This window comes from Labeo rohita, chromosome 5 (assembly GCF_022985175.1).
Source record: "Labeo rohita strain BAU-BD-2019 chromosome 5, IGBB_LRoh.1.0, whole genome shotgun sequence".
In the NCBI taxonomy this organism is placed as follows: Eukaryota; Metazoa; Chordata; class Actinopteri; order Cypriniformes; family Cyprinidae; genus Labeo; species Labeo rohita.
Genome location: NC_066873.1, coordinates 5872489 through 5898943, shown reverse-complemented (window position 1 = coordinate 5898943; position 26455 = coordinate 5872489). Strand labels below are relative to the sequence as shown.

The 26455-nt window shown below is 37.0% G+C and overlaps 1 protein-coding gene across 2 annotated transcripts in view; it reads left to right on the top strand.

Annotated features, from left to right (window-relative positions):
* The window catches only part of gpsm1b (G protein signaling modulator 1b), a 40581-nt gene that overhangs the window by 2047 nt on the left and 12079 nt on the right, over positions 1-26455 (top strand). The window contains exons 1-10 of one of the 2 annotated variants that reach the window (XM_051110714.1): positions 6698-7159; positions 12071-12292; positions 12409-12544; positions 13705-13847; positions 17738-17861; positions 18020-18135; positions 19232-19387; positions 19475-19583; positions 19662-19776; positions 21079-21149. In XM_051110714.1, the coding sequence (XP_050966671.1) occupies positions 7011-7159; positions 12071-12292; positions 12409-12544; positions 13705-13847; positions 17738-17861; positions 18020-18135; positions 19232-19387; positions 19475-19583; positions 19662-19776; positions 21079-21149 (1341 nt within the window). In that variant the 5' untranslated portion in view covers positions 6698-7010. Of the gene's footprint in view, positions 1-6697; positions 7160-12070; positions 12293-12408; positions 12545-13704; positions 13848-17737; positions 17862-18019; positions 18136-19231; positions 19388-19474; positions 19584-19661; positions 19777-21078; positions 21150-26455 lie in introns of those variants that run through there. The other variant, XM_051110715.1, reaches the window with a different exon arrangement.

Sequence of the window (26455 nt, the reverse complement as noted above, 5' to 3'; positions counted from 1 at the left end):
GTTGCCTTGGCCGTGTGTTTTGGGTCATTGTCATGCTGGAATACTCATCCACGACAAAGCATAATGTTTGTACCTCCATGTTTGACAGTGGGGATGGTGTTCTTGAGGTCATAGGCAGCATTCCTTTTCCTCCAAACATGGCGAGTTGAGCTGATACCAAAGAGCTCGATTTTGGTCTCATCTGACCACAACACTTTCACTCGGTTCTCCTCTGAATCATTCAGATGGGCCTGTACATGTACATTCTTGAGCAGGGGGACCTTGCGGCGCTGCAGTCCTTCACGGTGTAATGTGTTAACAATTGTTTTCTTGGTGACTATGGTCCCAGCTGCCTTGAGATCATTGACAAGATCCTCTTGTGTAGTACTGGGCCGATTCTTCACCATTCTCATGATCGTTAAAACTCCACAAGGTGAGATCTTGCATGGAGCCCCAGACTGAGGGAGATTATTTTGTGTTTCTTCCATTTGCGAATAATCGCACCAACTGTCGACACCTTCTCACCAAGCTGCTTGGCGATGGTCTTATAGCCCATTCCAGCCTTGTGTAGGTCTACAATCTTGTCCCTGACATCCTTGGACAGCTCTTTGGTCTTGACCATGGTGGAGAGTTTGGAATCTGATTGACTGCTTCTGTGGACAGGTATCTTTTATACAGGTAACAAGCTGAGATTAGGAGCACTCCCTTTAAGAGAGGGTCTGTATTACTTACTATTGGAGAAAGCATAATGGCTAACTTGGATCACGTGCCCCGTAATCACATTACAGCCTTGACATCATTGAATTTCAGTTGTGAGTTGTGCGACACTCAATTGCCGTTTACGGATACTATAGGAATAAATGAGAAGTGCCGTAAGATGAATTGCACCTGTCGCAAAAACTCAGAGACTTCTTTTATAAAACAGCCTTTTTATCATGATAAACTATCCATAATAAAAAGTGCCTCACACAGCTCTGGGGGTTGAATAAAGGCATCCTGTAGCGAATCAATGTGTTTTTTGTAAGAAAAATATCCATATTTAAAATGTAATAATCACTTTAATTTAGCTTGCGTTAACTGTCATCCGGGCAGATGATGTAAGACATATGCATAGCACATGCGCCACTGAGTGAAAACCAACGTTTGTTACGGAAGCAAAGGAAGCAAAGTTTCTGTACTTTAGCAAAGAAAAAAACATTCTCTTCTCGGCTACTGAAATCCCCTGACATTTTTCTTTACAAATCCTCGTTTTGTATTTCTGCGTTCGTCACTTCTCGCTGGCACATGCGCTACACATACATCCTACGTCATCCGTTAAAAACTGATTCGTGGTCAAGCACTTTTCATGTCACTAGACGCTAAAAGTTCCCTTTGCTGTTGCTATTGACCTTATGTAGCCCCGCTCCTTTTTAGTGCTGCATTTGCTGTCTTCTGGTTGAATTTCCAAAGTAATCTGATGAATTTATGGATGAACCACTCATTTTAAAAAATCTTTCTGGTCTACGGACATTTTTTAAGACATTTGCTTTACACATTACAATGCACATAATAACTTTAATTAACTCTACAATACATAAATCTACTTTACCAGCTAAATTACTCTTAAACAGCAATGTCATAAAAATATACAGAGCCACTGCACAAACATAAGTTCAAAGACAATATTCTAAAGATAGTGACGCACTAGTGACGTTTCTCTGGAGGATAAGGTGAATATCAACCAATGTGGCTCATAATTTTTGGTAAAATTTTCATCTGTTTGAATTTTTCAGTTCATCTCTTGTACACAGTGATGTAGTACACAGGGTTTTAGAAAAAGCAAGGTCCAAAAACTGAGCTTGCTAGGGAGTTTAGGGGCACATGGCAAATTATTGGGAAATGATAACAGAATGATAGCAGAATTGAAAATTTTCACATGCACACATTCATTCTTAATCTTCCTTAATATGCTGAAAATGTTGTTTGCATTCCTGGATATTACTGTAGGTCATTATTACTGCAGGTAATTTCTATCACAACACACTTGTCAAATATAAAATGTTTAGCTACTTACATTTTACATCTCTCTTTTTAGCCATAGTGGTGGAATTCCCACAGTGTCTCTGTAAACATCTCTGTCTTAGTAATTCCCACCTTCTTTTTGACATTGACAAGTGCTGTTAGACCAATGATTAACTCAGATGAGAGGGTTGGTTATATTGGCATTGTACAATATCATTGCAGCACTAAAGTACAGTTATTGTGCAATTGTTTCATGACTTTTATTATAGCTACACCTGGGAAAATCTTAATATTGTGTATGGCCATGGTTACAAATGATTTCAGAGCTATTCTTATTCTTCGTATTCTTATCTAGATTTTGTTTAAACAGAGAAGAGTGTTTTGTGTTCGGTTCAGAATAGGATCTGACTGTTCACAGAGTGGGAAAATATTCAGTGTTTAAAACCTAGAGATTCACTTTGCTTCTCACAAAAATATCAAACGGCTTCAAAAGACCAAGACTAAAGAACCACAAATCATTTGTAATGCTTTTATGCATTTTGGAATGTTTTTGCAGTAAACTGTACTTTTATCTGCCTGATACATGATTTATATTGCTGAGAAGTGGTCAGGCTTACAGTGTATAAAGCGTAAAACATTTATGCGTGATCAGTTTTACATAGATAGACACAAATTATTTTAAATGTTAAAACTGTAATGACAAGAAAGGCATAAGGAAAACAGCTAAAAGGAATAACGTTCTTAGTTCATCACTATTTTACTTTTGTAACTTAATTGTGCTGTGCAAGGCTCTTGACCAGGGGTCACCAAACTTGTTCCTGGAGGGCTGGTGTCCTGCAGAGTTTACCTCCAACTTTCCTCAACACACCTGCCTGGAAGTTTCAAGTATACCTAGTAAGACCTTGATTAGCTGGTTCAGGTGTATTTGATTAGGGTTGGAGCTAAACTCTGCAGGGACCCTTGCTCTTGACCATCATTCAGCTGTTAATGCTTTCAGAGTTTTAACAGATTGTTATATCAGTAGCAGGTCATGAGGACAAACATGTCACAGTGTCCTCAGAGGTGAAATGTCCTGTTTTCAACCTTTGAGTCTGTCACACTGACAGTAAGAAACAGCTCAGATCACTTCATTGTGCAGTAATTTTTAGAACGAATAGTTCAGTTCACGTCAGGTTCAGCCGCAGGAATGATGGCTCTTCAGGAATCTGTGGCTTTCTGTTTTCTCTCTTTCCAGAGACAGAAATTTATTAGTGCTCAGGATTGAGTTGAGTTATGTGTTATAGTTCATTTGATATAACCTGATTGACATTCAGGCTGACATTATTGTAACATTATTAAGAATCAGGAATTACAAATTATAATATTGTTTTGTTTGCAGCTATAACTAAAACCCTTTTTTTCTGTGGTACAGATATAATCTATAGATTTGAGAAGTTTTAAATCCTCCCACATTTTTGCATTAAATCTAAGGAAGACTTGTGGCTACCCTATGGAAACAAGAAGTGTAAATCATACCATTTTTTTTGGTTTCATTTTGTGTCTTTAGTCCATTTTGTTTCTGTAAGCCGCACAATATGGAGCTATTTTATTTGGCCCAGTACACTAGAGTTTGTATCCTTGGCTTTGACCTTACTCCTTTTAACCCTTTATCAGATGAACAAAGTGCTGCTGACTGCACTACACTCTGTATCAAGGTCAAACTAGTTTTTATAAGTAGTATGTATGCAGACTATTATTAGTAGCAACCATAAACCTATAAATTTTCCCACTGGCAATATTTAGACACTGTGAAGTGATGTCATTGCTGACACATGACCTCAGTTCTTCCTTATCCTGTTTCTCCTGTATACTGCACATTTTGGCAAACAAGGTCCTGGTATTTAATGAATACTGAATATTTGCACAGTAAACATACTACATAGACCTACTTTCAATAATAGTTGGTAGTATGCAATTCCAAACAACTAGATTGAGATATATGTCATGAGCTGCAGGTTGGTGACTGTCATTGAGTGTATAATGTCAGAGCACTCAGCTAATTACTAAATACTTCACTGTAATCCTAGTTGGTCCAAATCTCATTAGCTGTAATTCGGGATTAGCCAGCAAATAATCCACATGTAGACCAGTGTCTGATTAATCAAAGAAAAGCAACCAAAGCAAATTTATCCCAGACTTTTAGAATTCAGAATTAATGTAATTCCAAAAACAACGTTTAAAATTCTCAACACTTCATAAGGTCTGGAGTCCTTTACTTTTGTGATGAAGCCGCTTGTTTGATGTTGTTCGTACTGAAAGTGTGCAGCTTTAAATATTCATGCAGGATCTCGGCCTTTAACTTAATTGAGAGCAAGGTTGTGACACACTGTGGAGTGACACTAGATGGATGTCTGACACACACTTACGCTGCTGAGATCAAACGTGTGTATGTCAAGGTAATGATGGCCTTTCTGAACGCGCATCACACACTTCCTGAACTGCATGACCTACTAAGCCTCTCAATGTGTGTCACATAGCCGATCTAAAGACTTCAATGTAAAGTCAGCAGGTGTTTATAAAGCAATATATCACACATGACTTGAGCAAGAGCACTGCATGAGGTTGAAGGTAATCACAGACAGCATTCGGATCGTGTAATATTGCTTCTGCAACAGTTCAAACTAGTTGTTCATTTTAAGATACTTACATAAACTCCTGGTTTCACAGACAAGACTTAAGCCTATTCCCAGACTAAAATGTAAGTCTGAGCTGTTTCAGCTGAAAGAAACTTACACTGATTGGCCTTGAAATATGTCAGTACCCGTGTTTTGTCTCAAGATGCACACCAGTAATGTGTTTTCTAAGGCATGTTTTTATAGAAATTACTTTAAAATCTTAATTGAAGTATGGCCTAGTCCTGGCTTAAGCTAAGCCCTGTCTGTGAAACCAGGCCTTCGTTTTTTTAAAACTAATTGGTTAAGTGAATAATTCACTAACATTCATGCAGCTTGTTTTGTTCCTTAATAAATCAAGTGTAGTGGCTTTTCTATAAGCCAGATGGGGTTGTAAGTTGTTCTTGACTCATAGGTTGGAATAAACAATGTCCACAAAGCGTTGTCACATTCTTGACTGGTTAATTTAATGAACAAACAACATTTACAATAAAAGCATGTGGAGCTATTGTAAGAACCATATATTATGTGATGTTGAAAGGTGATGTACATACTCACCATAGGGCTAATCTCCCTCTAGTGGTGAAATAATTGTCTTACATCAAGTGTTTATGAATGTCCATTTACGCTGCTCTTTTTGTTCCTTAATAAATCAGTGTTTTTGAATAAATTTGTTGAGTGAACAATTCAGTGACTCATTAATGTAGTTTGTTTTGCTATTTAAAATGATAGTTCTCCCAAAAATTAAAATAAGCCCATTATTTACTCACCCTCCAGGAGTCCTAGAGTTATATTAAAAATTATCCTGGCAACTTCCAAGCTTTATCATGGCAATAGACAGGTGTTTCTCTTCATCAGTCCAAAACAAGTCCAATAAAGTGCATCCATCCATAATAAAAAGTGCCTCACACGGCTCCAGGGGGTGAATAAAGGCCTCCTGTAACGAATCAATGCATTTTTGTAAGAAAAATATCTATATTCAAAACGTAAGAATCACTTTAATCTAGCTTGCGCCTTTTCGGGCGGATGACTTGGGACGTCAACGTTGTGCATGTGCTGCTCAGACGTGATGAACGCAAACGCGCCAGGGAGATTTTGAGGATTTGAGGATTTCGATATAAACCAAGAGAAGACTGGTTTTGCTAAAGTAAGGAAACTTTGTTTCCTTTGCTCCTGTAAACAAACGCTGGTTTGTGCGGCGTATGCACAATGCCGATGTCCTACGTCATCTGCCTGTGCTTTCGTGTATGACTAGTTGGCGCAAGCTAGATTAAAGTGATTCTTTTGTTATGAATATGGATATTTTTCTTACAAAAATGCCCTTTTTGTTAAGGATGGATGCACTTTATTGAACTTGTTTTGGACTGATGAAGAGAAACACCTGCCTATTGCCATGATAAAGCTTGGAAGTGTCAGGATAATTTTTAATATAACTCTAGTTTAGATTTGTCTGAAAGAAGGAAGTAATATACACCTAGGATGCCTGGAGGGTGAGTAAATAATGGGCTAAAATTAATTTTTGGGTGAACTATCCCTTTAATGAATAAGTGTTTCTGAACAAGTTGATTGTTTGAATGATTAAATGACTCATTAATGCAGCTTGCTTCATTCCTAATGAATCAGTGTTTTTAAACATATTGCTTGCACAAATGATTAAATGATTCATTTAACTGTCAACAGACAGTCAGACAACTGAAATAATGCAAGTTGTTTTGTTGGACTGTACTTTTGGAATGCTTCTTTGATTTAGATTCAAGGACCAGAACAAATGGCTGTATGCCTAGCTAACAAAATATGTCCAAAGAATGCTTTGCAAATTATGAACATGTAAATTCTGAATGTTCTTTGAATGTTCAAAAAAAAAAAAAAAAACATCCACCTAAAACTTTCAGTCTTATTCAGTCTGTTTTTTTTTGTTTTTTTTTTTTGGTGATTCCATTTGTAGAGATCTTGTCATAGCCGTCTCTTGCGTTTGAGCTCTTTGGGTCAGCAGCAGCAGGATTATCTGGCCTGTGCCCTAGGTGTCCTTCAGGAGAATTAGGGCAGCTCCCAGCTCTCACGGGAGCAGTCGTCCTGCTGGTCAGCGTTCATGCAGGACGAGTTTCTGTGATCCCAATGGATATTCGGAGTTCAGACATAGGTGTCAATTAGCAATTGTTTTTGTTGGTGCTGTTGGAGAGCCCAGTGTGCATGTTCCTCAATGGATCCAACTGAGAAAGTCTGAGAACTATCCCATTGTCTGTTAACCTGGACTTACATTTGAAAGATGATGCTCTGGTCACAGCGAAATCATCTTGAGATTTTCAGGTTTTGTAACTGATCCTGCTCATCTGACTTGTTGCACTGTTGTGGGACTGTGAGTTTTGTATATTGTGGATTATGTCGACTGAAGCGTTTCCTCTAAGTGGGGCTCAGATAGCCATGTGTCGTTTGGTTCATCATGGTCCCAGACCACAGGCCACGCTGAGACCTCTGAACCAGGAGCTTGGACTCTATGTTGAGAAGACACGCACCAAACCTAAATGCAGGTACATGTGGATGCTTTGTAGATGCTTCTTTTTATCATCCAGTTCAGGAGGAATAATGAGCTGATCAATCTGCACAAGCTTGCAATAAATGCTATATATCGATGTATCTAGTGTCTGTATAGCTTTGAGCAGCATTTTTGAGTTGGCAAGTGTTCTTTATAATTTATTTTTTACTGGGGGTTAAAAGACTGCTGTACAGCTGAAATTGCCAACATTGTTTTGACAACATTAAAACTATTATTTTCATGTTTATTACTGTAAAGCTGCATTGATACAAGCACAATATCAAATATAGCTGCAAGCAGCAATTAGGGGGCCAAGCACAAAGAAGGCAAGATAAGTCATGCCAGCATGTCTGGCAGCATCAGACCAACTGCATCAATGAGCAATTAAAAACGTATTTATTATTTAAAGCAAATTGGCTGAAAAATCAAATACAGTCACTATTAATATGACTGAAAGATTTATCACTGTTGACTAGTAGGTGTTGCTGTTACGACACTGATGTAGTGTGGTCAGTGTGAGGTGACAATGACACAAATGTTTGGTGTCAATATGTCAAAGCTTTGCAGAGATACAGCTTCAGTTTGTCATGATTCCAGCAAATTCATTAATGCGTTAAACTAATGACAGCTTCGTATATCGACACAAAATCTATAACTTTTTGTCAGCATGGTCTGAAGATGATCTGAGCCACATTTGATGAAAATTGGACCAACGGTCAAAGAGGAGTTAGAAAATGTAGGTTTTCAACTAAATCAAAATGGCACACAGGAAGTTTGGTTGACTACGACAAAATTGGTATCTATGTTCTCAGCATGGCCCAAAGTATATACTGAAACCAGTTTCATTACAATAGGCTAATACATTCAAAAGTTATTAGCATTTCTGCAAATTTCTTCATAACTTTTGACCTCAAGGTAGTGCTGCCACAAAACTTTTTGAGAACCATCAGGGCATGATGCCGAAGACACAGCGAATTTCTTAATGACATGGCAAAGCGTTTATATAGCATTTTATGACAAAATTCAAAATTGCCACAAGAAATGAGAAAATTAGGTATGGTTTGACTTGGCATGCTCCATGAATCTAAAGAGATCGGTTTTGGGGGGTTTTTTGGCCTGCCATTCAGAAGTTATCAGCAAAAATAGCCAATTTTCATATCTCCTCATCACTACGTGGCACTGCTCTGAAATTCTGCAGGTAGCCACATGTCATGCTTGTTATAACACACACTAAGTTTGGTCAAATCGTTGCGGAGATATGGCCTCACATCCATTTTTGCGTGCTCTTCGTAGAATTTGTTCACACGTTTTTCAAGAACAGTTTTACAAATCAACTTGAATTCCATAACTTTCCGCCAACATGATCTGAAGATGATCTGGGCCAATTTTGGTGAATCATCTAGGACGAGTTTGAAAAAGTAGGTTTTTCTATATATTAAACTAACGATTTTTAAATGAACCAAGAATTCAGAGACACTTTACGGTTCAAAAGTTATTATCATAAACATAAGTGAAACTTTGGACAAGTTGTGGCGCTAGAGAGTTTGAGTTAGAGACTCCAAACTTGCTATTGTTAATGTTGAGTCTGTCCTCTATCAGTGTGGTCACAAGAAGAAGGGGGAATAATAATACTAAGAAGAAATCAAACGGATACAAGAGATGCCTTAGCACCTTCAGAGCTTAGGCTCTAATAAATACTATAGGGTCATTTACCTAAAATTACACAATGATGCACACTTGACTTGTCAAGCATGTGTGTTGTTGTGGAGAATTGTTTGGTACTTCACTAAGTCATCAGACGCACCATTTTCACTTGAAGGAGGAACGAGTGCCATATCTAGAGAGCAGACATCACTGAGACACAGGGAACAGGTCTCTTTTCATACCAGACAGGTACAAACCACCCAAACCAACCCTAGAAACCGCATAGCGACACACTGTCATAGTCAAGAGTCACTGTCACTTTTCAAAAGTCAAGCATTACTCATATGATTTCAGAAAATGTAAAAAATAGTATGGTATTTCTTCCTTCAAAGCATCATTTTTTATTGCAGACTGATTCAGAGAGGAAAGAAACAAAGCAGAGGTGGATGTGAGCCCATCTGCTGCTCCAGCCAAAATACTTTCCCAACCGCAGCACTGAATAAATCTCTCTCTCTCGCTCTACGGCAGCCAAGCCAAAAGCAAGACTGTTTCAGACATTAATGGAAAAGAAGCAAAACCAATGAGCTGCTTGTCAAAGCATGGCTAGATATAATTGCTTTCAGACCATTGAAGCTGTGAGGCTCTGAGAGTGAGATGGAAATATGTTTTGTGTTTGACTATAATGAGAATGCAAGACTGATTGAAACAAAGCTGAATATCACATAGACATGTGCTCTGCCTGGATGTGCTTCAGTCTCTTTTTTGGGCAAAACCCTGAAACTTGAATAGTGTGAGAGAATATTTAACATCAAAGTTTCTCATGGAAACATGCATTACAATTTATACTTCAGTATAGGGAACAATTATCACTAGCAACTAGTTACTTATTAGCATGCCTATTATTAACATATTGGCTGTTTATTAGTACATATTCTGCATGACCATGTTCTACATACCTACCCAATACCTGAACTTAACAACTACCTTACTAACTATTAATAAACAGCAAATTAGGAGTTTATTGAGGGAAAAGCCATAGTTAATGGTTTGTTAATAGCAAGAACTGGTCCTTAAAATAAAGTGTGACCTAATTTTCGATCATTACTCTACACGTCAAACATTTAAAAACTATATTAATTAGGCCTATATTATATTATAGTATATGTCACATGTATTTGTATTCATTTGTGTTAATCATATAAATGTGTCAAATACATAAAAATAATTTTATTGCATATTGTACATATTAATACAGTATCTAGTATGATGAATATAATGTATGAAGTTCCTTTGGATAAAAGCATTAAAAGCATGAATATAATTAGTGTACACAGAATGACAACACAGAATCAATTAATTCAGACATTTTAGATGAATTTAACTAAACAATAATACCACATGCATTGTGGCTTTGTGTGCCACAAAAGAATTCCCACAAGATATGATGTCATATGGTATTTTCATGCATATATGACATAACAGCCAGCCAAACCAGCTAGCATCATTATAGTATAATGAAGTTATGCACCAGTGTTGGTTCTTCCTGCTTGTGTAATAAGCACCTCTGGTCAACATATAATCCACAATAAATATGCCATTTCCCACATCTATTAAACAACGAAGCTAAAAATCAGGCTTTGGTGTGTTGCTAACAGATATTCTGTCACTGCAAAATCAGAAATGTTATTGTAGGGCAGGGGTAAGCAAGTTCAGTCCTAGAGAGCCGCTGTCCTGCAGAGTTTAGCTCCAACCCTAATCAAACACATAAACATAAATGGCCTAAATGTCAAAATGCCCTAGCTCCCTCTAAACATATTATAAAACAATGTCTTATAACATTTGTTTGCCAAATTACTACTGTAACCTTACATTAGATGATAGTGATGTCCTTTAGCATAGAGTATTTTGAGTGATGATAGTAATTAATTTAGTTTAGTTTACAGTAGCTATTATTAATCCTCTGGCTACTGCTAGAGTTGCTAGCACTTAACTAAATAAACAAAGACAAAACTACAGTAGCCTATTTACAGATGAAACTAACCTGCACCTGAAGTCCTGAAAAGGTCACTAGTTTCGCCTCTCTGATCCACTCCATTCTCGAGTCACTAGCATTGATTACTCTGATAGAAACTGTTTGGCGGAGACGCAGAGCGTGCGAGCCGAATCGTGTTGCCAGTAGCCGATTCATGATTTTGAGATTTTTTATCGAATGGTGATACACAAAATGCAGATTGAAACCAAAATAACAAGCATGAAAATGTAAGAAGTAGAAAGTACAGATATTTGTGTGAAAATGTAAGGAGTAAAAGTAAAAAGTAGTCAGAAAAATAAATAGTGAAGCAAAGTACCGATACCAGAAAAATCAACTTAAGTACAGTAACAAAGTATTTGTACTTAGTTCCCATCTCTGCTTGCCTACCCCTGTTTCAGGCTTTCTTTTTTACCATATTTCAACATATGTTTCATACAAGTCAGTCAAAGTCAGACATGCATATTGGCTTTAAATCTATGTAACCACTATGTAAGCTCCATAGATACATAAGCTTATAGCTTCAATGGACCTTTCTCACATTTCCGGGTTTCTCATAGTGGAAGTCGTCATAGTTGGGTAAAATCCGAGAGCAGTGAATGGGAGAGTACCACAAATATATTTTTGTATTCCCAAATAACAAAAGAAAAACTACACGATATTGTTTTCATGACTTTCATTCAAAGGAAAAAAAAATTGAGGGAGACTGATATCGGCAGTCAGAAGAGAGAACAATGTCAAATTTACCGTCCCTCCCATAGACGCGGCATTAGAAACACTCTTGCATAGCGTTTACTTTTTTGGTAACTTGATGAAAAGGTGGTATAATACAAAGTATAGTGTTATAAATGCACATACATATTTTTAAAAATCAAAATATAAAAAAGTTTAAAGGATTTATGATGACGATGACCGTTAAAACGCGTCATCACAGGCTTGTGAAAAGGGTCCATATAATATCATTGTTCAAAATGCTCTGACTATAGACTGTTTTTGAGGTATATAAATCATGCATGTTCATTTAGGATGATCTGAGGATGATCTACACCAGCTGTCTATAATAAAGGTCTTACTAAGTCCAGCCATATTGGTTTGCAATTCAGTGTCCAGCCATATTGGTTGCAGTTCAGTGCTTTTCAGCAAACTTGGCAACATTATGGCATTTTTCCTGAGAAAGCCTATCGGTTTCATTGATTATAGGAATTATTCTTGAATTATTCCTTGTGTTTGCAGGATGGAGGCATCTTGTCTGGAGCTGGCACTGGAGGGGGAGAGACTGTGTAAAGCTGGAGATTTTAAGGGTGGTACAGCCTTCTTTGAAGCTGCTGTTCAGGTGGGAACAGAAGATCTCAAAACCCTCAGTGCCATTTACAGCCAGCTGGGCAACGCTTACTTCTACCTGAAGGAGTACGGCAAAGCCCTGGAGTACCATCGACATGACCTTACACTCGCTCGGTGAGAACTCTGACTCTGACAGTTTACAGCCACATTGAGCAGTAAAATTACATTTGAGTTCAGTTTCATGCAAGTTTGTGTCCAATGAAAATAAACTGAGCTACGTTGTAATTCAGGACGATCGGGGACCGGATCGGGGAAGGAAAAGCCAGCGGGAATCTGGGGAACACCCTGAAGGTTTTGGGCCGCTACGATGAAGCAGCTGTGTGCTGTCAGAGACACCTGGACATTTCTCAAGAACAAGGAGACAAGGTGAGAAAACCACAGTCAGGATGTCCTCATTAGACCTGACTAGATTGAGAAAGTGCAGTTTTGTGAGATGTATTCATTAGACGGTTAATGCACAGACTTGACATGCTGCTCAAGGTCAATAGCACCTTTACCAGGGTTATTTTTAATCAGCCATTTTTGTTTGAGCAAGTACACTCGCTAAATGAAGACTGAATATCTTAATGGAGCACACATTGATGGATTTGATAACCAAACAAACCGTAAATATAATTTGCAGTTGCCCTGATAGCACACATACATCACGGAGACGTCTGACGTCTGCACTTACATCTGGAAGACGTAGTTTTTACATAGTTTGCTCATCTGCAGACGTCAAATAGACGTCTATTAGTTGTCTTTAAGATGTTTATGATTTAGAATGTATGAAAAACTGACATCTTACAGACATCTGTCAGCAGATGCTTTCCGGATCAAGTGATTTTTAACAGACATCTTGCAGACGTACGTGTGCTGTCTGGGTGTATTCTCAGAGAATGCACAAGCTGATAAAAATACCTTGAATGCATTGTAAGTGACTTTGGATTAAAGCATCAAACAAATGCATAAATGAAAACATGAACCTTGGATTCTTGACCATGAAAAATACATCTTGTGCAGTGTAATTTAGTCAACAATATATTATATATTCTAAAGTTGGCAGACAATAGTTAATGTATTTTAATGTGCTAAATAAGTACTTATTTAAAGCATAAAAAAACATAATGATTTAAAACGTTTAAAAAAAAATTTAATTCGACAATATTACAAAGTTCACTTTTTAGTAGTGAAGTGTGTTAAGAAACTTAAGTGCACTTAAGTAGCCTTTAATTTGAATAATATTACAATATTTGATGAAGATTTTAGGTACACTACTGCACAATCATACAATCATACATGCAAGGTTATAATGCAGCATTTGCAAGCCATTGCACCTCTTTAATGTGATGTATATCTGAGTGAATTTGATCTCATGTTGACTATAAAGTGCTGTCTAGGCAGGCAGCACACTTGGTTTCAGAAAAAAGCCGGTGTGATATTTCTCAAAGGTTTCTGTACTGTTGAGTCTGCTGGTCTGTTGAAATGAAAAAGACATGGAATTGCTAAACAGTTATAAGCAGTATACAAACTGTTGTTGTGTGCAGGTCGGCGAGGCCAGGGCTCTGTATAACATGGGGAACGTGTTTCACGCCAAAGGGAAGCAGCAGCTGTGGGGCGTTTCACAGGATCCTGGAGAGCTCCCTCCAGACGTCAGAGACACGCTGCAGCGAGCCACGGCCTTCTACGAGTAAGTCTAGCACACACACAGACACACAGACAGACAGACACGAGCAATGGAAAGTTTACTGAAGCATCTGAGCATCATTAGGCAGAACCCACCGAGACCTGTTTACCCAACTGCAGCGTGGCTCATTATTAACAGTGACATTTAGCAGATCCAGAAGGTTAAACAGCACATAAATGAGACGCCGAGAGACCAGAGGTGTCAGACGGAGGAGAAGCGGCCTCAAACAGTCATTAGTACCTCCCTCTGTGTGTCCGTTTACTAGGAAAACACGGCAAACAAGAAAATCTGCTCTTCCAAAATCAAACACGGTTCAGATTGATGTATATCAATTGCATATTATGTTTGGATTACAGTTTTAACTAACTACGGTTGAGGTCAAAAGTTTACATCCCCCTTTCAGAATCTGCAAAATGTTAATTATTTTACCAAAATAAGAGGTATCATATAAAATGCATGTTATTGTTTATTTAGTACTGACCTTAATAAGATATTTCACATAAAAGATGTTTCCATATACTGTAGTCCACAAGAGAAAATAATAGTTACATTTTTAAAATGACATTGTTCAAAAGTTTACATCCCCTTCATTCATAATACTGTGTTGTTACCTGAATGATCCACAGCTCTGTTTTTTGTTTAGTGATAGTTGTTTATGAGTCCTTTGTTTGTCTTGAACAGTTAAACTGCTCACTGTTCTTCAGGAAAATCCTTCAGGTCCCACAAATTCTTTGTTTTTCCATCATTTTTGTGTATTTGAACCCTTCCTAAAAATGACTATATGATTTTGAGATCCATCTTTTTACAATGAGGACAACTGAAGGACTCCAGAAGGAAAAACGATGCATTAAAAGCCGGGGGGTGAAAACTTTTGAACAGAATGTAGATGTGTACATTTTTCTTATTTTGCCTAAATATCATATTTCTTTCATTTAGTGCTGCCCTTCAGAGGCTACAGAAGATACTTAGATGTTTCCCAGAAGACAAAATAAGTTACATTTAGCCTGATCTTTAAATTCAAAACGTTTTCACCCCCGGCTCTTAATGCATCGTGTTTCCTTCTGAAGTGTTTGAACCTTCTGTAATAGTTGCCCTTAGTGTGAAAAGATGGATCTCAAAATCATACAGCCATTGTTTGAAAGGGTTCAACTACACAAAAATGCTGGAAAACTTGAGTTTGTGGGACCTGAAGGATTTTTCTGTCCAGGACAAACAAGGGAGTCATGAACAATTACTGTATCACTAGAAATAAATAAAGAAATAAATACACAGCTGTGGATCATTCAGTTAAGAACACAGTATTAATAATCAATTGGATGTAAACTTTTGAATGGGGTCATTTTTATAAATTGAACTATTATTTTCTCTTGTGGGCTATATGTAAACATCTTTTATGTGAAATATCTTATTCAGGTCAGTACTAAATAAACAATGACATGCATTTTAAATGATCCCTCCTATTTTGGTAAAAAAAAAAAAAAAAATTGCAGATTCTGAAAGGGGGATGTAAACTTTTGACCTCAACTGTAATAAACTTGCAAATTTGTCAGTCATGCAAAATAAATAAAAAGGTCAGATTTCTGCCCCTTTTATTGTGAACTACTGGCATTTATTCCATTTTTTAAATAGATTTAAAATTTAACTTTAAATGTAATATCAAATAACGCACTATCAAGTACTTTACATGTGCTTTACTGTCAACACATCATAAGTGTACTTCTTTAAAAGATTATTAAAATAATCAGTGTTGGGAAGGTTACTTTGGAAATGTAATAGGTTACAGATTACAAGTTACTCTTTTTAAAATGTAATAAGTAGTGTAACTTTTCAATTACTTTTTAAAGTAATGTAACATTACATTTGATTACTTTTTTATTACTTTTCTAAATGTCTAATATTTGTTAAATATATATTTGTTATATTTGTTAAATATTTGTTAAACTGTTAAACATTTTGAAACATTTAAACCACTCAGAGTTAACCTTACAGTAGCAATCAACACTGATTACTGTCTGACTTTCAATATTCTTTATCACTTGAATTAAGATTATAATAAGTAAGGGAATATACATCTTTAACAACTGGCTGGGTCAGGGATAGGCAACGCCGATCCTAGAGTGCCGATGTCCTGCAGAGTTTAGGTACAACCCTGAAAAAAAAAAAGAAAACTCACCTGCCTGTAGACCTAGTAATTCTGAAGACCTTGATTAGCTTGTTCAGGTGTGTTTGATTAAGGTTGGATGTAAACTCTGCAGGACACCGGCACTCCAGGACTGACGTTGCCTGGGCTGGATGTACATTAACCCACTTATTACACAGCTGCTTGCCACAAAGGTAAATAATTAGACACGAAACACTGATCTGAGTTGAAATATTTGAACGCAAAGCTTCCATGAAGAAATCATTTGCTAACAAGTGAAAAGTTCAAACTAGACAGACATTTAAAGGGATACGGTGCAGTTGCCCTGTTGAAAAAACAAGCATATGCTGTTTAGGTAGATTTTGATGCTGGGATGCTGGTTTTAGCAGGTCCATAGCTGGTTTGTGCTGTGTTTATGCTCCATTACAGTGTACAAAACAAAATGGGAGCAGCTGCGTTTGTATGAAACAACAGAGCGAGTCCATGATACCAGGATGACAGAATTAAGAAATTGTACACATAATATTGAATTGAGTTTTAATATTTTATTAGCTAACCAAAAGCAAAGCTTCCGCCAGGAAAAACTATCAAGCGTACAGTGTGCCTTAAGTTGCCCGGATGATTCTGAGTTATCAGCTTTTACCAGTTGTTATCGGGGAATAACATACATTGGAATGTCATGACTGACCAATCAGAATCAAGCATTCTACAAGGCTGTGTAACAATTTAATTTAAAGCACAGCCACCACAAATTCAGACTTAACACCTCTTATTTACTTTGAGATCATTCTGAGGTTAAATTTAAAATCATAACAAGAAATAGTTTAATAGCTATGATGCTGGTTTTGAAATCAAATGTTTGCACAGTTATGACAGGAACAATGCCTTGGAAAAACAGCTAATCTTAAAAAAAAATTAAATATAAACCCCAATAGGCAATATCATCAGTAATCAGTTATCAAATAAGCATGTGTCCTATTCTGTGTCCTAAACTCCTGAAACACTGGTGCCTTATTTTAGAGCAGTCAGTGCAATTTATGAAAGAAGTCAATTGAATCTGTATGTGGGTGTGTGTGTGAAACAATTCAGATGTAACCCTCTTTGTAATCCTTAACATTTTCAAAAGTAACTGTAATTTAATTACATAATTTTCTCAGTAACTGTAACTAATTACAATTACATTTATTTTGTATTTAAATTATGTAATTTAGTTACATGTAACTAGTTACTCCCCAACACTGAAAATAATCAATTTAAATGTACTTTAAAGTAAAACTTTTAATTTGCCATTATTACAAAGTTCACTTTATATTATATTATATTATATATTTACATGTATAATAACACATAGGCCGGTCTCACAGGGCTTAGACTAAACCAGGATTAGGCAATAGTACAATTAGGATATTTAAGCAATTTTTTATAAACGTGCTTAGAAAAGAAAAAAAAAAACATTACTGGTGTGCATCTTAAGACAAAACAAAGATACAAAGATATAAGATATAAAGATTTATTTTAAGATCAGTCAATGCAAGTTTGTTTCAGTTCAAACAGCTCGGACTTACATTTTAGTCTAGGACCAGGCTTATGACTTGTCTGTGAAACCGGGGGGATAAAGAGTCTCTCTGTAAGTACACTTAATTGGCCTTTATTTAAGTAATATTACTTACCTGAAAGTTCACTATAAGTACAATAAAGCACATTTTTTAGGAGGGTGGTATTGTTAAAAAAAGTAAGTGTTTGTCTGTTTCAGGATGAATCTGTCTCTGGTAAAGGAATTGGGAGACCGAGCAGCACAGGGAAGAGCCTTCGGTAACCTCGGCAACACTCATTACCTGCTTGGTAATTTCGTAGAGGCCATCAAATTCCACAGAGAGGTATGAGCCGAACAACATGACCATCAGCTCATTTACTCATCTAACTGTGTGCTGATGTGATTTCACTCACACTGGTCTCTGCTGTGGCTGAGAGAGCAGCTCAAGCTAGCAGGGACCGCCATGTCAGAGTAACAGACAATCCCTCCTTGTTTTTCCAGCGTCTCTCCATTGCAAAGGAATTTGGCGACAAGGCCGCCGAGCGCAGAGCGTACAGTAACCTGGGCAACGCGCTCATTTTCCTGGGCCAGTTCAATGCAGCCACAGAGTATTACAGGTAATCATGACTACAGCGCCATCTAGTGGACAAGTCACGTGTGACCAGCTGTTTTACTAAAGAAACGTTAATAACATTCAATAAACTGGAGAACATTAAAGGGCAGAAACAAGAAAGAACAAGAACAAGAACACAAGAAAGTGTAACTTGTGACAAAAAAAGAAGAAGCCCTGCTGAAAAAATCAATCAAACAAACAAAAAAACAGCTAAAACCAGCCTAAGCTGGTTTAAGTTGGAATTAGCTGGTTTAACTGGTCTCCCAGCCTGACCAGCTAAGAATGTGGCCAAACCCCCTCTAAAACCAACCTGCTGACCAGCTAAGACCAGGCTGGATGACCAGCTAAAACCAGCCAACCAGTTTAGGCTGGTTTTAGCTGTTTTTTTCAGCAGGGAACACACACAAAAGAAAGATAAACAAAATAAATAAATGAATAAAATAATGAAATTAAGTAAACAGCTCAAATAGGGCTGCATCTCATTTGATGATCAAGTTTATACACTTCTGTTCATTTTTTACTTTGAAAGTATTTGTCCTTATGATTTTGTAGTAAATTTGAGAGGAAATATTTTGATTCAGGCACTTTTTGTCATGTATTTACATGCAAGCATTAGCAGGGTCTGATTTTTTCCTTATTAAAATGTTTTACACTAAAAAACTATATGTTAATCATGAAGCTTATTGAAGAGACGTTTGCTGTTACTTCAGAAAAACTATTACTTTCAATTTCAAATTAACGCTGTTCTTTGAGCTTTCTGTTCATCAAAGAATCCTGAAAAAATAAAATATATCATGGTTTCTACAAATATATGAAGCAGCACAGCTATTTCTAACATTGATAATGATCAGAAACATTTCTGAAATCAGCATATTTGAATGATTTCTGAAGGATCATGTGACACTGAAGACTGGAGTCATGATGCTGAAAATTCAGCTTTGATCACAGGAATAAATTACATTTCAAAATACATTCTCATAGAAAATGTGTATTTTGAATTCTAATAATATTTCACAATATTAGTTTTTTTTTTTGATCAAATAAATGCAGCCATTTGAGCAGATGAGACTTCTTTCACAGATGTTTTCCTCTGTGTTCAGGAAAACTCTGCAGCTCTCTCGGCAGTTGAAGGATCAGGTGATGGAAGCTCAAGCGTGTTACAGTTTGGGAAACACGTACACGCTGCTGCAGGAGTATGAACGTGCCATAGACTATCACCTCAAACACCTGCTCATCGCTCAGGAGCTCAATGACAGGTGTGAACCGTGAACACACACACACTCTCACAGACTCACTGTCACATCTGCAACTCTGTGCGGTAATGTGTTCTGTGTGTCTGGTAGGGTCGGGGAGGGCCGGGCTTGCTGGAGTCTGGGTAACGCTTATGTGTCATTGGGAAACCATCGTCAGGCTCTGCACTATGCCCGGAAACACCTGGACATCTCCAGAGAGGTAAGACTGCACGGATTCCACATTCAGCAGTGGCTCTTCTGCTTTGCTTGCGTGTAACTGTGTGGTTTGCTTTCTCAGATCGGGGACAGGAATGGAGAGTTGACAGCTAGGATGAACGTGGAGGAGCTGATGGAAGCTCTCGGGGTGAAGGAGGTCGATCTCTCGCCATCTGAATCTGAGTTTAAAGTGCAGGGTAACACACTCTCAGATGATTCATGTGTGTGTGTGTGTGTGTGTGTGTGTGTGTGTGTGTATGTCTGCAGATGAATAGTACATCCTTACACTGACACACTATACAAACACTTCACCTATCCTGCAGTACAAGAGACAGCAGGGCAGGGTCATTATATATATATATATATATATATGCAAGTAAGAAAAAAATCACCTTCAACATTTTACATTTTTGTTCGGTTAAATTTGAAGTACTAAAATATGAATATAAAAATCTCAAAAAATTAAATACATAAATAATAGACATACTGTATGAATAATAGACATGAATAATAATATGAATAACATGAATGAATAAAAGACAATAATAGACATACTGTATTTTACTTAACAAAAAATTATTTTAAATTAGAAATACATGTAGTAAATCTACTAAAACAAGCAAAAATAAATACAAGAAATAAAAACAAAATTAAAATCCAAACTATAATAGTATCTCGATACTAAAATAAGACTGTGGCAGGGCTATTAAGCTTGTATTATTATAATATTATATTATATTATATTATATTATATTATATTATATTATATTATTATTATTATTATTATCATTATATAAAGTTGCAGTTACATTTTTTATATTATTTTTTTATTCAGTGACATAAAGAGACGTCCGTAGTAACACTGTATGGTATTTTCAAAATGGAAATCTGCTTGTTTTTGACATGAAAAGAATCCTTTTGTTTGAAATATAACATACGGAAACAGAGCCATCTCTCTATTAAAAATGTATTTTCAGAGACATTTAACGTTAGTCAGTTCAGAAACACAAGACAGTTCATAAATAGCAAAACTGTGAAAGGTAACATACAACATCAAACCATTTTTGTGAAAATAAAAATGTAAAATTCCAAGGTTCCCTAATATAAATGTGACAACTTACCCCAACCAGACATTTATGAAAAATACTTTTGTCCTGACAGCAGTGTTCAACCTTCCAAATTTCTGATTTCTTTATCATATAGTAACTCCTGACTTTACGTCAGTATGATTTTACTATGTTCAGGTGTTACACAACAAATTATTCACAACAATATATTCTAATAATAATAATAATAATACTTATTATTATTATTATTATATAAATATTGTCTGTCATTGGAGTAACACAACATATACAAATATATGAGACAGCCTTTGACAGTAAATGATATATGAGGTGATATATGCTGTGGTGTAATGTATCCAAAACGATATGTCTGCTGTCTGTAAACCGGTATTGCATGAATTATCATCAACTTTTTCTTGTTTTCTACAACAGGAGCCAGACCCAAGTTCACCAAGAAGAACAGCATGGACAGTGTTGACCTGTGGAAATACAACTCTGAAAAGGTGCTCACTTGCTCAACATCTAATTTGGGTGACCAGGATTTTGCCATGCAGGATGTGAATCAAAATCTTTTGTAATTTGAACAAAATGCCTGCCTATCAAACCCAACCTTAAAGTCCACATCAGAATGATGGAATTTCTTTCAGGAGCATGTCCTGCTGTGCAGAATCATGGGTGTGCAGAAACACAGACATGTGTTGCTTTCCTGTGACTGTACATGCTGATGTGATACTGATTCGCTGCTGATGTCATGCTGATATGTGATGTGATGCTTATGTGATGCTAATGTGCTGCTTCTGTGAGGCTCATGTGCTGGTGATATGACGCTAATGTTTGATGTGATGTGATGCTGCTGTGATGTTAATGTGATGTGAGGCTGATGTGATGCTGCTGATATGAGGCTGATGTGATGCCCTTACAGCAAAACCACATGAACAATCACATCTTAAAATCACATGTGAAATGTGTGAAACACATGGAACACACATGAAACGTGGTTTTGGTGTCCCAGACGAAAAAAAAAGAAGTGCAATTCCATAATGTACCAAAAGTGCTCTATTTTCATGCACTAATTTTGTACTTAATATACTAAAAAATTTTCTTTAGTGCTTCTTAAGATAATCTTAAGAACAACTAAGTGTACTCAGCTGTGCTATTGTGGGACACCATGAACATGAAGTAAAACGTGCTTTTGACATGCTTTCCCTGTACTAAAAAACAATTATTTAGTTACCACTAGTACTACACTTGAACCCACTAGGGTTACATACGTTCAAGTGTGCTACAAGCAGTGATGGGGGGGGGTTATAAATAAACGTGTTACTAATGGCAATACTTTTTTCAAAAGCAATCAAAATAATTACTGTTTCCCCATTACAACAGCGTTACTGACAATAAAATGTGGCGTTAAGCTCACTGAAGCGGTTTTCATCCGAGTAGTCTCTTTCTCTCAGCCATAGGACCTGCAAAGGTTTTATTTTTAATAACACAATAACAACAGATGCAAGTAATCTTAGGCTACTCATCAGAATGATCTCCTCCACTGAATCAAGCTGCATATCGCATCGCATTGCGTTCTTTATCTGAGGTTCATCTGGCTTATTCCTCTCAGAGCAACTTCTTCCAGAAATGGAAAGTAGCAGAGATGAACTTGATAAATGCTCACGGTTGTTTATAGAGGTGATGTGGGCATTTACCTAAATGCGTCTCACGTGGATGTTTTAAAATTTGAAAAGGGGAGTGCTTGTGGGTGTGATTGCTTTAGATGGGAAAAACTGGAGCACTGGTTTCATACGAATGACTTTATCAGAGAATATTTGTTTTCTTACTTCATTTAAGTATACATTTCAAGCTTTCTATGCATGTAGTTCTCATGTCTGTGAGGCAGATATTCACTGAGATTCAGGTTGTTTTATTTACACCTGTGAAAAGAGGTAACGGAGAGTGAAACGGCAGAAAGCGCACCCTGTTTATTTTCTTTATTTTACAAAAGCACGTTGTTTTTTAGGGGCCAAGCACCGAAGGTGCGATGGCACCTATTGTATCCGTTAGCGTACTTTTTCTTCCGCTCTGGAAGTCTATGGCAGCCCATAGAACCACTTGCGGGAAAGTTGTGAAATTTGGCACACTGATAGAGGACAGTGTCATCATTAACCACAGCAAGTTTGGAGTCTCTAACTCAAACTCTCTAGCGCCACCACTTGTCCAAAATTTCAATCATTTTATGCTAATAACTTTTGAACCGTAAGGCACAGAATCAAAATTCTTTTTTCCCCTGAATCCTTAATTAGGTAGAATCCTTAAATTAAGTCCAAAATTCAAAAATCGTAAGGTTTAGTTTTTGTTCTATGAATTTTTATTCGTAAAACCTACTTTTTCGAACTCGTCCTAGACGGTTTGTCTGATTTTTACCAAAATTGGCTCAGATCATCTTCAGACCATGCTGGCAAAAATTTATGGAATTCAAGTTGATTAGTCAAACCGTTTTCGAATAACATGCAAATGAATTCTACGAAAAGCACACAAAAATGTATGTGAGGTTATATCTCTGCAACGGTTTGGCGTATTGAGACCAAACTTGGTGTGTGTAATAACAAACATGACTTGAGGCTACCTGCAGTGTTTCGGCACAGTGCCACCTAGTGGTCAGGAGATATGTAAAATGGATTTTTTTGCTTATAACTTTTGAATGGTTTGGCCAAAAATCACAAAACTGGTCTCTTCAGATTCGGTGCATCATGCCGAGTCCAACCATATCCATGTCAGCCATTTTGAGTGTCGACCATATTGAATTTTGTCCAAAAATGCTATATTTTATGAATGCATTGACATATCGTTACGTAAATCGGCACCATGCCCTGACAGTACTCAAAAGACCACAAGCCATCTTGTGGTCAAAAATTATAACGAAATTTAGAAATCTGCTTATAACTTTATAACTTTTGTTTTAAATGGCCTACTCTAATGAAACTAGTCTTGATATATTCCTTGGATATTAATGAAACTAGTCTTGATATATTCCTTGGATAATGCCATAATTGGATGAACTTCCTGTCCGCCATTTTGATTTATGTTGAAAACCTACTTTTGCGAACTCCTCCTAAACTGTTCGTCCGATTTTCACCAAATTTGACTCAGATCATCTTCAGACCGTGCCAACAAAAAAGTCATGGATTTCGTGTCAATGCTTAGTAGGAAACGGTTTTCGTTTAGCGCGTCAACGAATTTGCTGGAAGGATGCCATACTGCATCTGAGGCTGTATCTCTGCAGAACTTTAACATATTTGCACCAAACTTTGTATGTGCCATTGTCACCTCACACTGACCACACCACATCAATTTGGTAACAGTGCCACCTACTGGTCAGAAGTAATACACCATTTATTAAACATTAATAATGAAATTTCAAAAAATGCTAATAACTTTAGTTTACATTGGCCTACTCTAATAAAACTGGTCTTGTTATATTCCTTGGATCATGCCGAGAACACTGATACCAATTATACCATAATTGGGTGAACTTCCTGTCCGCCATTTTGATTAATATTGATAAACTACTTTTTCAAACTCCTCCTAGACCGTTGGTCCAATTTTCACCAAATTTGACTCGGATCATCTTCCGACCATGCTGACAAAAAGTTATGGCTTTCATGTCAATAGACGAAACGGTTTTCGTTTAGCACATCAACGAATTTGTTGGAAAGATGCCAAACTGCATCTGAGGCTGTATCTCCACAAAGCTTTGACATATTTACACCAAACTTTGTATGTGCCATTGTCACCTCACACTGACCACGCCACTTCAATTTGGTAACAGCGCCACCTATTGGTCAGAAGTAATACACCATTCATTAAACATTAATAATGAAATTTCCAAAAATGCTAATAACTTCTGATTGCATTAGCCTATTGTAATGAAACTGGTCCCAAAACATCCCTTGGATCATGCCAACAACATACATACCAATTATACAATATTGGTCGAACTTCCTTTCCACCATTTTGATTAATGCACAAAACCTACTTGTTCGAACTCCTCCTAGACTGTTGGTCCAGTTTTCACCAAATTTGACTCTAATCATCTTCAGACTGTCCTGACACAAAGTTATGGATTTCGTGTCGATAGACAAAACTGTTTTCGTACAGCGCCACCACAAATTTTAGACTTGATGCTCTGAGTCTGACTCTGAGGCTGTATCTCTGTGAAGCTTTGACATAATGACACCAAACTTTGTGTGTGTCATTGTAACATCACACTGAACACACCACATTGATTTGATAACCTATTGGCCACCTATTGGTCAAAAGTGATAAGCCAATATATTGTATTATTATTGGTTGTATTTATGATTTTTTTTAGCCATTTCAACTTATATCATCCTAAAATGGCTTTAATTAGGGGCCAAGCACCGGAGGTGCGGTGGCACCTATTGTATCCGTTGGCGTTCCTATTATTATTATTAGGGGCCAAGCACCAGAGGTGCGGTGGCACCTATTGTATCCGTTGGCGTTATTATTATTCTGCTTCTTCTTCTTCTTCCTCTTATGCCGAAATTGGCCAAACTTCCTGTCCGCCATTTTGATTAATGTACAAAACCTACTTTTTCGAACTCCTCCCAGACTGTTAGTCCGATCTTCACCAAATTTGACTCAGATCATCTTCAGCCTATGCTGGCAAAAAGTTATGAATTTCGTGTTGATATATGAAACCGTTTTCGTTTAGCGCATCAACAAATTTACATCTGAGGCTGTATCTCTGCAAAGCTTTGACATAATGACGGCAAACTTTGTGTGTGTCATTGTCATTTCACACAGAACACGTCACATCAATTTGAAAACAGCACCACCTGTTGGTCAAAAGTGATAAGCCATTAAATTTTATTACGATTGGTTGTAGTTATGATTTTTCAGCCATTTCAACTGATATTATCCTAAAATGGCTTAAGTTACTCACTGTTGTAGCCGGTCTGCTGCTCCTTGCCGTGCTTAACTCCTCATTCTGCCTCTTTTGTGCTTGGCCCCGCAATTGCTGCTTGCAGCTATATTTACTCATTGTTGTAGTCGGTCTGTTGCTCCTTGCTGTGCTTAGCTCCTCATTCTGCCTCTTTAGTGCTTGGCCCCGCAATTGCTGCTTGCAGCTATATTTTGTTATTATGACTATACACAAAAAAGTAGACCCTTTACACTGGTGCGGTCTTCGACTCCAGAGGGTTTAACAGTGTTGCCGCGGAATGTTTTTCATGTCCAAGGGTTGAAGCGACTCAATAACGTGATATTTATCCCCTGGAAGGTGTCTCTCACATTGTCCCACAGCAACATTAAAATAGTGTAGATTAGTGTACAATGTTTTATTCATTTAACATATTTAATATTGGGGTCATCCAAGTTATCTGACATATTTGAACATTTTTTTTAACACAGTAGTTACTTTCCCTGGTAATTAATTACTTTAATGATGTAACTTAGTTACTATTTTGTGAGAAGTAACTAGTACTAATTAATTACCTAATTAGTAATTACTTTTAAAATGCCCAATCCAGACTACAAGTGGTTACTAAATACAGTTTTTTAATACAGCGAAAGTATGCTAAAAGCACATTTTAGTTCATATTCATGATGTCCCAAAATAGCACAGTTGAGTACACTAAAGAATATTTTTTTTAATAAGAATAATTACTGTGTGAAAATAGAAAATTTTAAGCACATTATGAAAGTGTCCATTTTCACCTGGGGTAATTGTGTGAAACCCATGCTTGCACATGTGATCACATATTGTCCACATATCCACATTTGTTCACGTGTTCACAAA